General features: G+C 47.7%; 2 protein-coding genes across 2 annotated transcripts in view; one reads left to right on the top strand and one right to left on the bottom strand.

Moving 5' to 3' along the window:
* Positions 1 to 8,672, bottom strand: part of strn (striatin, calmodulin binding protein) — a 19,715-nt gene extending 11,043 nt beyond the window's left edge. The window contains exons 1-6 of the mRNA XM_061066677.1: positions 8,356 to 8,672; positions 3,568 to 3,671; positions 3,262 to 3,335; positions 2,671 to 2,755; positions 359 to 517; positions 115 to 244 (exon numbers count right to left, since the gene is read on the bottom strand). Coding sequence (XP_060922660.1) covers positions 115 to 244; positions 359 to 517; positions 2,671 to 2,755; positions 3,262 to 3,335; positions 3,568 to 3,671; positions 8,356 to 8,565 — 762 coding nt within the window. The 5' untranslated portion in view covers positions 8,566 to 8,672. The remainder of the gene's footprint in view (positions 1 to 114; positions 245 to 358; positions 518 to 2,670; positions 2,756 to 3,261; positions 3,336 to 3,567; positions 3,672 to 8,355) is intronic.
* Positions 8,673 to 9,869: 1,197 nt separating this feature from the next.
* On the top strand, positions 9,870 to 12,551 carry map1lc3c (microtubule-associated protein 1 light chain 3 gamma). Its single transcript, XM_061066665.1, has 4 exons — positions 9,870 to 9,930; positions 10,005 to 10,060; positions 10,602 to 10,708; positions 12,331 to 12,551. Exons 1-4 carry the CDS (start codon positions 9,870 to 9,872, stop codon positions 12,491 to 12,493), a joined length of 387 nt encoding a protein of 128 aa, XP_060922648.1. The 3' UTR covers positions 12,494 to 12,551.
* Positions 12,552 to 15,000: the final 2,449 nt, after the last annotated feature.

The raw sequence follows: 15,000 nt of genomic DNA, 5'->3' as shown, positions 1-15,000 counted from the left end.
TCTAACCAGGTTGTCTTTGAGTCCAACTGACAGACGGACAAAATGCAGCTGGTTGGTGTGTGTGTGTGTGTGTGTGTGTGTGTGCACGTGTGTGTGTGTGTGATGTTGTCGTACTGCAGCCAGGTCCAGGGTGGTTTTGTGTCTCCCTTCACTGTCCTCGTCCTCGTCCTCGTCACTGAACTCTGCCGCGGCGCTCTCTATGAACCTGAACGCCTCCAACACGGCGTCCGACATGTCGGGTTTACTGTCGGGAGACGGGGACAGGAAGTGAAAACACGGAGCAGGTTTAACTCCAGCAGAGTCTAGAGAAGACACATGTTTAGTTTGAGTGGAGTGTGTCTGTGTGGTCACATGGTACCTGACCATGTCCTCGTCCTTCAGTGAAGACGCTTCCGTGCCGTTGACCACGAGTCCGGGTTCCTTCTCTGTGGCGTCTCGGGTCAGACCGAGCAGCGCTCTCACCCGCTGAGACTTCACCTCCAGGACCGTGTCCGTGTAGCCCACCTCCTGCAGGTACCTGGGGGGGGCAGGACACAGGAAGTGGGTCAGTGTGGACGTCCTGCTGCCCTACAGGCTCCGCCCCTCGCCTGAATGCTCCTCTCGTGTTCCTGTTGTTGTGACGAGTCTGACCCGACCACCTGCTGCTAGCTACAGGAAACGAGTTATCGTCACAGAGACAGACACACACACTGTGATGTTCACAGAGACAGACACACACACACTGTGATGTTCACAGAGACAGACACACACACTGTGATGTTCACAGAGACAGACACACACACTGTGATGTTCACAGAGACAGACACACACACTGTGATGTTCACAGAGACAGACACACACACTGTGATGTTCACAGAGACAGACACACACACTGTGATGTTCACAGAGACAGACACACACACTGTGATGTTCACAGAGACAGACACACACTGTGATGTTCACAGAGACAGACACACACACACTGTGATGTTCACAGAGACAGACACACACACACACTGTGATGTTCACAGAGACAGACACACACACACTGTGATGTTCACAGAGACAGACACACACACTGTGATGTTCACAGAGACAGACACACACTGTGATGTTCACAGAGACAGACACACACACACTGTGATGTTCACAGAGACAGACACACACACTGATGTTCACAGAGACAGACACACACACACTGTGATGTTCACAGAGACAGACACACACACACTGTGATGTTCACAGAGACAGACACACACACTGGTTACTGAGGCTGAGATCACAGGATGTTGCAGCTTGTTAAGATCCATGAGACAAACTGTGAAGATGAGCTTTACCCTTGTTGTGTCAGTCAGTGGTGGACAAAAGAACCACACATCAACACGTTAATAACACGTTAATAACACGTTAATAACACGTTAATAACACGTTAATAACACGTTAATAACACGCCGTGGTGTGTTCAATGGCTGCAGCTCAGAAATGAACCAACATTCTATCATTTACACTGAGAAACATGAGACGACCCTATCACTTAAAATCTGAACTGAAGTTAGACTCTACGATACCTTCACCCTGGACCAACACCACACTGAGATCTGACCACTCGTTTTCTCCTGAGAGGACGAACGAGTTCTGTGAATAACATGAAGTGTTTGTTCCCAGAGAGAGAGAGAGAGAGAGAGAGAGAGAGAGAGAGAGAGAGAGAGAGAGAGAGAGAGAGAGAGAGAGAGAGAGAGAGAGAGAGAGAGAGAGAGAGAGCGACAGATCAGCCTCCCTCCATCTGTACCAGCCTCGAGGATCGCAGGAGGCCTCCACACAATCCTCCATTCACTGGCCCCACACACTCACCCCATACACACAGACACACACACAACCCATACACACAGACACACACACACTCAACCCATACACACACACACACAAACACGCTGCTGCAACACAGTGACACTGCGAGTCACCAAAAGATCTGGAGTCTCCTCGTCTTTCCAAGTTGAAGTGACATGTCACACACATGTTACACACATGTTACCAGGAGGCTGCAGGAGAAGATCCAGAACCTGTCCAGAGACACTGACTCACACATTTGTTCTCACAGACAGAACCTGCAGAACATGTGAGGAACATGTGAGGAACATGTGAGGAACATGTGAGGAACATGTGAGGAACACGTGAGGAACATGTGAGGAACACGTGAGGAACATGTGAGGAACACGTGAGGAACATGTGAGGAACATGTGAGGAACACGATGTGAAGACGCTCACAGGACGTCTCGCACCCGTCTCCATCCAAAACATTCAATATTCACCACTGTACAATTCCACAGGAAAATATGTGGTGAAGAAAAACCTGAAGAACGTGTCGATGATTCTGGAAAATGAGTGAAATCTATTTTTAAATGTTCGATCTGAAACGTTTTGATCATTTAAAATCATCAGAACTGTTTTATAAATAAAGTTTCATTCAGTGGCCTCACATCCTCTTTGTGTAAGTGTTGGTCAGAGTCAAACGTTTCCTCACAATAATGCTACTGAACCACACTAGGCCCGATAACTATAGATGCTCACACAGACACACACACACACAGACACACAGACACACACACACACACACACACACACACACACAGACACACACACACACACACACACACACACACACACACACACACACACAGAGTGTAAACTCACTGTCTGAGCAGCTGGCGTCCTTGTTTCCAGCTGAGCTGATGGCTGCTGTTTGGAGAACTGGGCGCTTCACTCTCGTTCCCCTCATCTGACACAGAGACACACAAACACACAATCACAAACACACAATCACAAACATGTTTCTATACAAACATGAATTACCAGAGCGCCTCTCCTCTGAGCTGTGCACATCATGTCCACAGGGGGGCGCCCTGCTGGGACCAGGCAGATCTGAGGTCATCTAACTCCCGTGTCAGTAAATAAAGATGGACGACATGACTGCTCCCAAAGTCAATCTAAAGCAGGTCGTTCGCCCCCTGGTGGCCGGCAGCAGTATACCACTCCTCCACGTTAGCAGACGGGACATGGACCAAACTATAAAATGTTAAATGAATGTTTGTCAAAGATGTTTTTCAGTTTGTTTCAAACATAAACGCATCATGTTCATGTCTGTGAAGACTCAGATCAGCTGATTCCTATCGACCTTGTGACCTCTGACCTCCTGCTGACCTCCACAGACCAATCAGAGAGCAGAACCAGCAGCCTCTGACAAGACATGTGACCACTGACCAATCAGAGACAGGTGAGTCTTACCTGAGTCGTAACTCGGAGCTTTGATCTCCCCCTGGGTCAGTTCTGTTCCATATTTCACTTTATGGTGTTTAGCCCTGAGGACAATAACAAACACACACACACACACACACACACACACACACACACACACACACACACACACACACACACACACACACACACACACACACACACACACACACACAGAGTTTTATTTCAAACACTCTACATGATCTTTCTCTGACTCATGATCTCAGCAGGATGTCTGAAGGCTGAAGGTTGAGCTGAAGGTTGAGATGAAGGTTGAAGGTTGAAGGTTCCTCTCACCGCTCCTGGCTCAGGGCGAACTCCAGCATCTTGATGCGTCTCACCAGGTCTCTCTTCAGGTTCTCCTGGCCACGCCTCTCTCCCTGCAGGAAGGCGATCTGCGCCTGGAGGAGACACAAGCTTATTAATGCTTCATAAACATAACTTCTGCCTTTAATCTCTCAAACGATGAAGCAACAACGTGCAACAAAGGGCTGAGATGTTTTAATGAGAAGTTCAAAGTTTTCAGATTGTTATGAACGTGTGCCCCCCCCCCAGTCTGCGTAACTGCTGTCTCATCATTTTCAGGATGTTTTATTTTGAAATGTTCCTTCTGCCACGGCCGTGAGGTTCATCAGGTTCTCATCAGGTTCTCATCAGGTTCTCATCAGGTTCTCATCAGGTTCTCATCAGGTTCTCATCAGGTTCTCATCAGGTTCCTGGGAGCAGGATCAGGACATCCTTTGATCTGCTGAAGGACGGGTCGACCCGAAGAATCTCAATCCGTCTCACAAGGTCAGCAGGTGTCCACGCCACGGCCGCCAGCAGCCAGGCACAGGGCCCAAAGCCTCCTGGGAAGCTGGACAGTGGGAGGGGCCAGTGGAGGACTTGTCTGCGTCTGATCCGTCTTCACGTCTCCTCTCAGACGCGGCGCCGGCTGGAACAGACGACATGTGACAAGCCGGGGTCAAGGTGAAGTGATGCGAGAAGAGAAGGCGTCAGCAGAGGTCAAAGGTCACGGTTTCAAGGTGAAGTGATGCGAGAAGAGAAGGCGTCAGCTCGTGACCCAACAGAGGTCAAAGGTCACGGTTTCAGACTGAGCCCTGTGTTCAGACTGGATGGAACCTTCTACCATCTATAACTCATAAAGACCATGATGTCACATCTCAGAGAAGGAGGCGGGGCCTGTTGCTGTGTGTCAGTGTGACGCTTCAGAAAGAGTTTGAGAGTGTTCAGTGTGTGTGTGTGTGTGTGTGTGTGTGTGTGTGTGTGTGTGTGTGTGTGTGTGTGCAGGGGATGAGAGCTTCTTGTCCATTAACACTCATGGACTGCATGTTTACACACTGTCAAATATTTATTATTACAACAGCGTCGTCAGGTTCCCTCACTGGAGCCTGGAACCCACAGAACCTCCAGAACCTCCAGAACCTACAGAACCTCCAGAACCTACAGAACCTACAGAACCTCCAGAACCCACAGAACCCACAGAACCCACAGAACCTCCAGAACCCACAGAACCCACCGAACCCACAGAATCCACAGAACCTCCAGAACCTACAGAACCCACAGAACCTCCAGAACCCACAGAACCCACAGAACCTACAGAACCCAGAGAACCCACAGAACCCAGAGAACCCACAGAATCCACAGAACCTACAGAACCCACAGAACCTACAGAACCTCCAGAACCCACAGAACCTACAGAACCCAGAGAACCCACAGAATCCACAGAACCTCCAGAACCTACAGAACCCACAGAACCTCCAGAACCTACAGAACCCACAGAACCTACAGAACCCACAGAACCCACAGAACCCACCGAACCTCCAGAACCCACAGAACCTACAGAACCTACAGAACCTACAGAACCTCCAGAACCTCCAGAACCTACAGAACCTACAGAACCTACAGAACCTCCAGAACCCACAGAACCCACCGAACCCACAGAATCCACAGAACCTCCAGAACCTACAGAACCCACAGAACCTCCAGAACCCACAGAACCCACAGAACCCACAGAATCCACCGAACCTCCAGAACCCACAGAATCCACAGAACCTCCAGAACCCACAGAACCTACAGAACCCACAGAACCCATAGAACCTCCAGAACCCACAGAACCCACAGAACCCACAGAACCCACCGAACCTACAGAATCCACAGAACCTCCAGAACCTCCAGAACCCACAGAACCCACAGAACCTCCAGAACCCACAGGACCTCCAGAACCCACAGAACCTCCAGAACCCACAGAACCCATAGAACCTCCAGAACCCACAGAACCTCCAGAACCCACAGAACCTCCAGAACCTCTGATCTTCTGCTCCTTCAAGAGGAAACATCCTGTGACATCACACTGCTTCCTCCTGATTGGGTCAGTGTCTCCTTCCTCCTGATTGGTTCAGTGTCTCCTTCCTTCTGATTGGTTCAGTGTCTCCTTCCTCCTGATTGGTTCATTGTCTCCTTCCTCCTGATTGGTTCAGTATCTCCTTCCTCCTGATTGGGTCAGTGTCTCCTTCCTCCTGATTGGTTCAGTGTCTCCTTCCTCCTGATTGGTTCATTGTCTCCTTCCTCCTGATTGGGTCAGTGTCTCCTTCCTCCTGATTGGTTCAGTGTCTCCTTCCTCCTGATTGGTTCAGTGTCTCCTTCCTCCTGATTGGGTCAGTGTCTCCTTCCTTCTGATTGGTTCAGTGTCTCCTTCCTCCTGATTGGTTCAGTGTCTCTTTCCTCCTGATTGGTTCAGTGTCTCCTTCCTCCTGATTGGTTCAGTGTCTCCTTCCTCCTGATTGGTTCAGTGTCTCCGTCTCTGTGTCCGTCCAACATGGATCCAGGAGGACGGCTGATGTCCAACCTGAGGAGGTTGGGCCTGAATGTCATCTCCTCCAGGTCACTGTGAGGTCACATGGAAACACCTAGAGAACTTTATGATGTCATCATAGAAGACACCTGTCTTCTGTGTTATGTCCAGCAGGGGGCCACTCCACTGGTAGTTTCCATAGAAGTCTATGAGCAACAGACTCTTCTTCTGATGGACCTGATGGAGCTGATGGAGTTGATGGAGCTGATGGAGCTGATGGAGCTGATGGAGCTGATGGAGCTGATGGAGCTCCTGAGCTGATGGACCTGATGAACCTGATGGACCTGATGGAGCTGATGGAGCTGATGGAGCTGATGGACCTTATGGAGCTGATGGAGCTCATGGAGCTGATGGACCTGATGGAGCTGATGGAGCTGATGGACCTCATGGAGCTGATGGACTGATGGAGCTGATGGACCTGATGGACCTCATGGAGCTGATGGAGCTGATGGACCTGATGGACCTCATGGAGCTGATGGAGCTGATGGAGCTGATGGACCTCATGGAGCTGATGGAGCTCATCGAGCTCATGGACCTGATTGACCTGATGGACCTGATGGACCTGATGGACCTGATGGAGCTGATGGACCTGATGGACCTGATGGACCTGATGGAGCTGATGGAGCTGATGGACCTCATGGAGCTGATTGAGCTCATGGACCTGATGGACCTGATGGAGCTGATGGAGCTGATGGAGCTGATGGAGCTGATGGAGCTCATGGAGCTCATGGAGCTCATGGACCTGATGGACCTGATGGAGCTGATGGACCTGATGGACCTCATGGAGCTGATGGAGCTCATGGAGCTCATGGACCTGATGGACCTGATGGAGCTGATGGACCTGATGGACCTGATGGACCTGATGGACCTGATGGACCTCATGGAGCTGATGGAGCTCATGGAGCTCATGGAGCTCATGGACCTGATGGAGCTGATGGACCTGATGGAGCTGATGGAGCTGATGGACCTGATGGAGCTGATGGACCTGATGGAGCTGATGGACCTGATGGAGCTCCTGAGCTGTGTCGCAGCAGAACACACCAGCTCCAGAAGCAGTCATGTGCAGATCTCCGGATCTTCACTGAACCGGAACGAGGTGGAATTCATCTCCGTGTGTTTTACACTCAAAACAAATAACGAGTTTTTCTTGATCCTCAGATTAAATCCAGCGATCAGCCGCGACGCCGTGAATCCGCTGAGTCGTGACCGGGCTTCGGCTCCACCCCCCCGGGCTCAGAGCAGCGGAACCCGGGGGGCGTGGCACCGCAGTAAAGTGAGCCGTCATGTGGGAGGCCAGCCGCCACTCGGGTTTTGGTTGCGCCTCTACTACTGCTTCATACGGTAAAGCGTATAGAGATAGTCGGAGCGCCTAAAAAGAACGAAAATACAACTATATTTTAGTTACAGTCTCTCATTGGATTTTTTTTTTTTTATCTTCATGACGTTTCTGTTATGTATTTTTACTGCAAATTGAAGGGCAAGTCTGTTTAAAAAGGACCACTGTATTCCTAATGTAACAATATTTGGAAGCTTATTAAAATTATTCCTTGAGAGCTTAAGAGTTACTTTGAGTGGATTCCTGTTCTTGGTGTCTCTGACTATGTAAAAATACACAAAACTTTGTATGAGCATAGTCAGAGACACCAAGAACAGGAATCCAGTCAAAGTAACTCTTAAACTCTCAAGGAATATTTTTAATAAGCTTCCAAATATGGCTACATTAGGAATACATTCGTATTCAGTACACACTTGCCCTTTAATTTGCATCAAAAATACATGATAATTGACATGAGTAGGTACGCCATGAAGATTGAAAAAAAAAATCCAATAAAATAAAGTTGTGTTTTTCTTAATTTTGGGCCGTTTCACCCAACCATGCTGTTTTACCGTAAAGCCACAAGTAGACGCGCAAAAAAACCCCAGCGGGGGCGGCTGGCTTCACAGATGACGGCTCATTTTACTGCGGTAGCGTGGCCGGGGATGGAGCTCCAGGGCCGGTCACTCACCTGCAGCTCGGCCCGCTCCATGGAGCTCCAGGGCCGGTCACTCACCTGCAGCTCGGCCCGCTCCATGGAGCTCCAGGGCCGGTCACTCACCTGCAGCTCGGCCCGCTCCATGGAGCTCCAGGGCCGGTCACTCACCTGCAGCTCAGCCCGCTCCATGGAGCTCCAGGGCCGGTCACTCACCTGCAGCTCGGCCCGCTCCATGGAGCTCCAGGGCCGGTCACTCACCTGCAGCTCGGCCCGCTCCACGTCCCTCTGGTTCCGCTGCAGCTCCACGCAGGCCCACTCCTGCTGGAGGAAGAGCAGAAGCCCCGGGACGCAGTGAGGAGCTCGGGCCACTTCTCCCGCCTCGTCCCCGGGCTGCGGAGCTCCGGCACCGGGGGCAGGACCCGGGCTGCTGCCGCCGGAGAGGAGCCCGGGGCCCGCCTGCTCGTCCATGGCCGGAGAGGGGGCTCCGCCTCGGGTCTCCGCCGCCTCAGAGACACCTCCTCGGGCGGGAAGAGGCGGCCATGATCGGTCCAATACACGGAGCTCCGGTCTGAACCTGGAGCTACCGGAGCACCGGAGAGACACCGGAAACACCGGCACTTCCGCCCCGCACCTTCACATTAAAACATGCTCTCGTAAATAACAAATCTGTTATTATAATTTATATATAAAGACGATCAGTGACTGTATATAAAGATGATCACTGACAGTATATAAAGAGGCTCAGTGACTGTATATAAAGATGATCATTGACTGTATATAAAGATGATCAGAGACTGTATATAAAGATGATCAGTGACTTTATATAAAGAGGCTCATTGACTGTATATAAAGATGATCAGTGACTGTATATAAAGATGATCAGTGACTGTATATAAAGATGATCAGAGACTGTATATAAAGATGATCAGTGACTTTATATAAAGAGGCTCATTGACTGTATATAAAGATGATCAGTGACTTTATATAAAGAGGCTCATTGACTGTATATAAAGATGATCAGTGACTGTATATAAAGATGATCAGAGACTGTATATAAAGATGATCAGTGACTGTATATAAAGAGGATCAGTGACTGTATATAAAGATGATCAGTGACTGTATATAAAGATGATCAGAGACTGTATATAAAGATGATCAGTGACTGTATATAAAGAGGATCAGTGACTGTATATAAAGAGGATCAGTGACTGTATATAAAGATGATCAGAGACTGTATATAAAGAGGATCAGTGACTGTATATAAAGATGATCACTGACTGTATATAAAGATGATCAGTGACTGTATATAAAGATGATCAGTGACTGTATATAAAGATGATCACTGACTGTATATAAAGATGATCAGTGACTGTATATAAAGATGATCACTGACTGTATATAAAGATGATCAGTGACTGTATATAAAGAGGATCAGTGACTGTATATAAAGATGATCAGTGACTGTATATAAAGATGATCAGTGACTGTATATAAAGATGATTAGTGACTGTATATAAAGAGGATCAAATATGTTAAACGATTTCAGTGTATAATTTTGTTCATATCGGTAAATTTGTGTTTATAGAAACTCCTCCTCTCACATTATTAAACAGCTGATTGACTCCACGTGTTAATCAGCTGATCATGTCCACCTGCTCCTCCTGCTCCTCCTCCTCTTCCTCCTGCTCCTCCTCCTCTTCCTCTTCCTCGTGTATATAACAGCAGAGCGCCAGCAGCTGCCTCCATCACACACGCACGGACTCACACGCACGATGCCTCCGCTAGAGAAGCCTCAGCTGCAGAACAAACCGTTCAAACTGAGGAAGAGTTTCGGTAAAAGTCTGAAAAACCTTTTCATCACCTGATGCAGTGACATGAAGTGACCACGTGTGTTGTTCTCTCCGCAGCCACCAGGAGGCAGGAGGTGGCGGGAATCCGAGCCAAGTTCCCCAATAAGATCCCGGTGAGTGACAGCTGATCACACAACTACACAAGCTGATCACACAACTACACAAGCTGATCACACAACTACACAAGCTGATCACACAACTACTCAAGCTGATCACACAACTACTCAAGCTGATGACACAACTACACAAGCTGATCACACAACTACTCAAGCTGATCACACAACTACACAAGCTGATCACACAACTACACAAGCTGATCACACAACTACTCAAGCTGATCACACAACTACACAAGCTGATCACACAACTACTCAAGCTGATCACACAACTACTCAAGCTGATCACACAACTACTCAAGCTGATCACTCAACTACACGAGTACAGACGTGTCGTAGTGAACGTGTGAATCACGTGTCTCCTCTGACTCCGTTTCTGTCCGTGTCAGTAAAAACGTTGAAGCATATATCAGCCTTAAAAAGTTATAGTGTGTTAATTTGTTGGTGTGTTGTGTTTACTTGTTGTGTAAACGTGTTGGTGTGTTAATGTGAACGTGTTGTGTTAACTTGTGTTGATGAGCTGTCTCCTGGGACTCAGGTCATCATCGAGCGGTTCGACAGAGAGAAGTTTCTTCCTCCTCTGGATAAAACCAAGTTCCTGGTTCCACACGAGCTGAGCATGACGCAGTTCATCACCATCATCAGGTGTGTGTGTGTGTGTGTCTGTGTGTGTGTGTGTGTGTCTGTGTGTGTGTAAATCAAGTCCTCACGAATGTCAACTTAAAGTGTTCACAGAGAAAAGCATCGCTCCTCAGCGCTATGATGGGGGGGACTGATAGTTATATACATGTCGCTGCTGATTGGACAACACCTCAGACACGCCCACCAAACAGGAAACAAAGCCCGAAGCTCATCCACCATGTGTAGAGGAGCATCATCTGTTACCATGGTGATGTACACTGACAACTCCAGCTGGATAACTACACTTCATAAAACTTTAAATTCACAATAACTATTTTCTCTCTGAGCACATGGTTCTGTTTGTGTTGAGCACTAACTCCAATTTCAAATATTTGAATTAATAATTAGTTGGTTTAACACAAGTTTCTCCAGCCAACAAGGGACAATTAATCAAAAAAATTGTAAAAGTACAAAATTTGGTTTGTTGTGATAAGACAAACATTCGACTTAAATGTGTTCATAGATCTATATGAAGTGTATTTCCCATAATGATTATTTAAACTTTGGTTTAATTTTTAGTTCTCCAATGTTGTAATGACTGATGTCAAACACTGAAACTCGGTTAAAAATGTAACAATTATTAAAATATAATGAACCATATACCCTAAGGACGTATGTCAGGTTGGAGGAGTTGAAAAGTCTTATGACCTCTGGATGAATCTGTGTGAGCCTGGTGGTTCGGTACCGTGCCAGACCAGAGGGGGCGCCAAAACAGGTCATCATAATGTGTCCTCCATAATCATGGATATGTGCAGTTAGTTTTAGTGTGAAGGAGTTAGTGACATCCAAGCGAGGGGCGGAGTCTGTAGAGCATCAGGGGCGGAGCCTGTAGAGCATCAGGGGCGGAGCCTGTAGAGCAGCAGGAGGCGGGACATGACGTATAAACCCTGCTGTGGACAGATCAGTGTTGTTGTTTCCAGCTCCTCCACACGGCGTCGGCCTCATCATCAGAAGATCTGGAATCTCCTCGTGTTTCCAAGTGGACGTCTTCGTCTTCTACGTGTCCGGCTCCTCTTCTTCATCTTCGTCTTCGTCTTCTACGTGTCCGGCTCCTCTTCTTCATCCTGAGATCTTTGTGTTCTTCAGTTTCACGTCACGTGTTAGAAACCTCGTCCACACGTCCACTCGCTCTCTGAGAAGCTTCCACACATCGTCCTGCTGGTTCCTCACATGGACTCTGACATGTTACACACATGTTACCACTAAGCTGCAGGAGAAGATCCAGAAGATCCAGAGACACTGACTCAGACGTTAGTTCTCACAGACAGAACATGTGAGGAACGTGTCAGGAACATGTGTGAAATCGGCTTCATAATATCAGTCTTTGCACTGATCTTTTATTTTGACCCTTTGTCTTTTAGCAGCTGCTTCATGTTGAACATCTTGATGAGATGATTTTTTTCCAGTTGTGATTTCCATGTTTCATCACTGAGATCAACATGAAGCTTTAAAATGAAAGTTGTTTTTCCACATGAAGCTGAAGACGTCCGTGTTCATTCATCACCTTCATGCAATGCATCGTGATGATTGTTGCTGCTGACCTGCTCAATGCTGACCACCCTCTGTATTCTGCCCCCCCCCCCCAGGAACCGGATGGCTCTGCTGCCCACGCAGGCCTTCTACCTGCTGGTGAACAACAGCGGCCTGAGCAGCATGTCCCTCACCATGGCGCAGGTGTACAAAGACCACCAGGACGAGGACGGCTTCCTCTACATGACCTACGCCTCGCAGGAGATGTTCGGACACTGACCCGTGGCTCCAGCTTTTATTCTGTGTTGAAGGCTGCCGGCCTCAAATCTGCTGTAAATACCCAAAAGATTTTAATTTATTGTAATATTACTGTTCATGATTGTTTGTAATATTTTAACTAAAGTATGTGGCTCCAATAAATCTTAGTTGAAAACTGACTCTGGTTCATCTGATCAGTTTGTTTCCACAAAATAAACGATTCTTCCAACCGATGATGAAAGAGAAGAAACACGGACTCGTCAGATCAGGAGGTTGAAGGAGAACTGGAGATTTCAAGCGTTCAACAATTCAAAATGTGGACAGTAAATCGAATTAATATAAATGAACAAATCTGAGTTGCATGAATATATGAAACACTTTTATACCTACATCAAGACTGAGCCTGAAAGCGTTTGACAAGTGTTAACAGCAGATGCATCTTTTGTGAATTCTAATTTGAAGTAAATTAATGGTAATTAAAACTAATTCACATTACACAGGCTGCTTTGTCTAAGCATGGTTATCATTCTTGATATTAACTGATTCTATTAAGAGCGCATACGCTGCCTCTCTTCTCCTGGAGTGAAGGTTTAAATTCTACTCTCCCTGTGACTTCCACCAGGGGGCAGGAGAGATCCACAGTCTTTCCTCCAGGAGAGTTCAATAAAGTTCATATTTGACTTCACCAGGATGAAGGATGACGTTATTCCAACATGTCGACTGCTCTGTGTGAACCTCAGCTGTATATTGAGGACCAGTTTGACTTTTGTCATCAGGACATTTTCACTTGACTTCACTTAAATCCTCTAAACGTCTGATTTAAAATGTGGTCACATGAACAGTTCGTCATGACAAACTTTATTTTTATGTTGTACATCAAAACTCTGAAAAAGTAACGTGTGTGTGGTCTCCTAAAATACACTAGAGGATCATCAACTGACGGCAGCCATGTTGAAGAAGCAGCAGAACCGAGTGTGAACGTTTAAAATCGTAAACAAACAAACCGGCTTCAGTTTGTCGTCCATGTTTGTTTCCTCGGAGCTGGACGTTGCTCCTCCTCCTGCTCCGTCACCTCGTCCTGTTTCCTCAGGTTCATCACGTCTCCTTCAACAAGCTTCAGCTGCAAAGTCAAACAGTAACAGACACTGTGGACTGGATCCAAACTGGGCAGAACATCATCTGTATATGAATACCAAACAGAAACCACCTTGGACAAACATGTCCCATCTGCTAACATGGAGAAGGAAGGGTTCATGACCTCCCCAGATGATCTGGTCTCACTCCAGGTTCCGTCTTCAGACCTTCACAGCTCCACCTGCTGAACTCAGTCTCTCACCGGCTTCCTGGTCTTTACAGAGAATTTCAGTTTCTAACTTTTACCTGCAGACGAACTTCCTTCCGTTTAGTTTCAGCTTCAGTGTTGAAGAGCGAAAGGCTGACCTGTCCTCCCTCTTTGTCCCCTCCTGTCTCACCTCCTCCTCCCGTCTGATGGCGAGCTGCAGCTGAGCAACAGGATCCGTCTGAGAGACTGCGGCTCGTCGCTTCACACGGTGTCAGATCTCGGCCATATTGAATCCGAGCGGGATCGGCAGTGTTGGTTTCGGTCCTTCCTTCAATGGCGGAGGGACAATGGGAGCAGGACCCGGGGTCGCCGTGGCAACGCGAAGGCGAGACAGACGGAGCATTGAAGAGGACGAGACTCCGTCAGGAAGCAGCGGCGTCAGAAGCCGGAGGCTCCGGTTCCGAGAGAAAAGAGAAGCTGCTGCTGCTCGGTCACATGACCTCAGAGGAACCGCCCATGGACTTCTGACCTGATGACACACACACGAGGCAAAAACACAATCCTGCTCCGAGATGAACGTCCAATCACAGTTTTCAATGGGTTTGATTGACAGACGAGAGACGAGAAGAAATCGAACACGTTACCAAACGTCCATTCATCGATGAGGCAGCTCTTTGATTCATTTTCCTTTGACACTGAGTTCAGACGTGTAAAAGATGAAGGAGTTCTTCCGGTTAAATGTTTGTGTTTGACTGACACAGGGACAACGATGTGTTCATTGGTTAATGAAGACTTTCAATCAGCTGCTTTCATCAGACGTTTGTTTTGTGGTATTTTAATGACAATTGGATGATTTCTTGTGCAGATGTTCATTGTCCCCAGATGACGAATCGTTCAGGTCCAGTTCTCAATTATCTGAGGAAACATCTCACCCCTGTAGGACAGACATTCAGGGTTTCCAGAGGATACATACTCTTAACTGTAATACATCTGAGTGGCCACCAGGGTCCATGTGATCAGCTCTGCTCCTCACGAAACCTCCTGGGACCTTCAGGGGGAGCTCTAGCATTGTGTCACATATTATACTTTACGTACATTAAAGTAAATTAAACGTGATGAAGCTTTAAATGAGAAAAGCTCTGAAACACAACAGGAAGGAAGTATCAGCAGCGTCTCAGTGAACAGGAAGTGGTTCGTTGCCAACACAGTTGGGATGAAGGTCGCAGCTTCTGGATCATCCTGCAGA

Source organism: Limanda limanda, chromosome 2, assembly GCF_963576545.1.
Source record: "Limanda limanda chromosome 2, fLimLim1.1, whole genome shotgun sequence".
NCBI classification, from domain to species: Eukaryota; Metazoa; Chordata; class Actinopteri; order Pleuronectiformes; family Pleuronectidae; genus Limanda; species Limanda limanda.
This window is presented reverse-complemented; position numbering and strand designations above follow the sequence as displayed.

Coding starts and splice junctions, on each gene's coding strand:
- map1lc3c (XM_061066665.1), top strand. CDS start 9,870: ATGCCTCCGCTAGAGAAGCCTCAGCTGCAGAACAAACCGTTCAAACTG. Junction 9,931..10,004: donor CAAACTGAGGAAGAGTTTCG/GTAAAAGTCTGA, acceptor TTCTCTCCGCAG/CCACCAGGAGGCAGGAGGTG. Junction 10,709..12,330: donor CAGTTCATCACCATCATCAG/GTGTGTGTGTGT, acceptor CCCCCCCCCCAG/GAACCGGATGGCTCTGCTGC.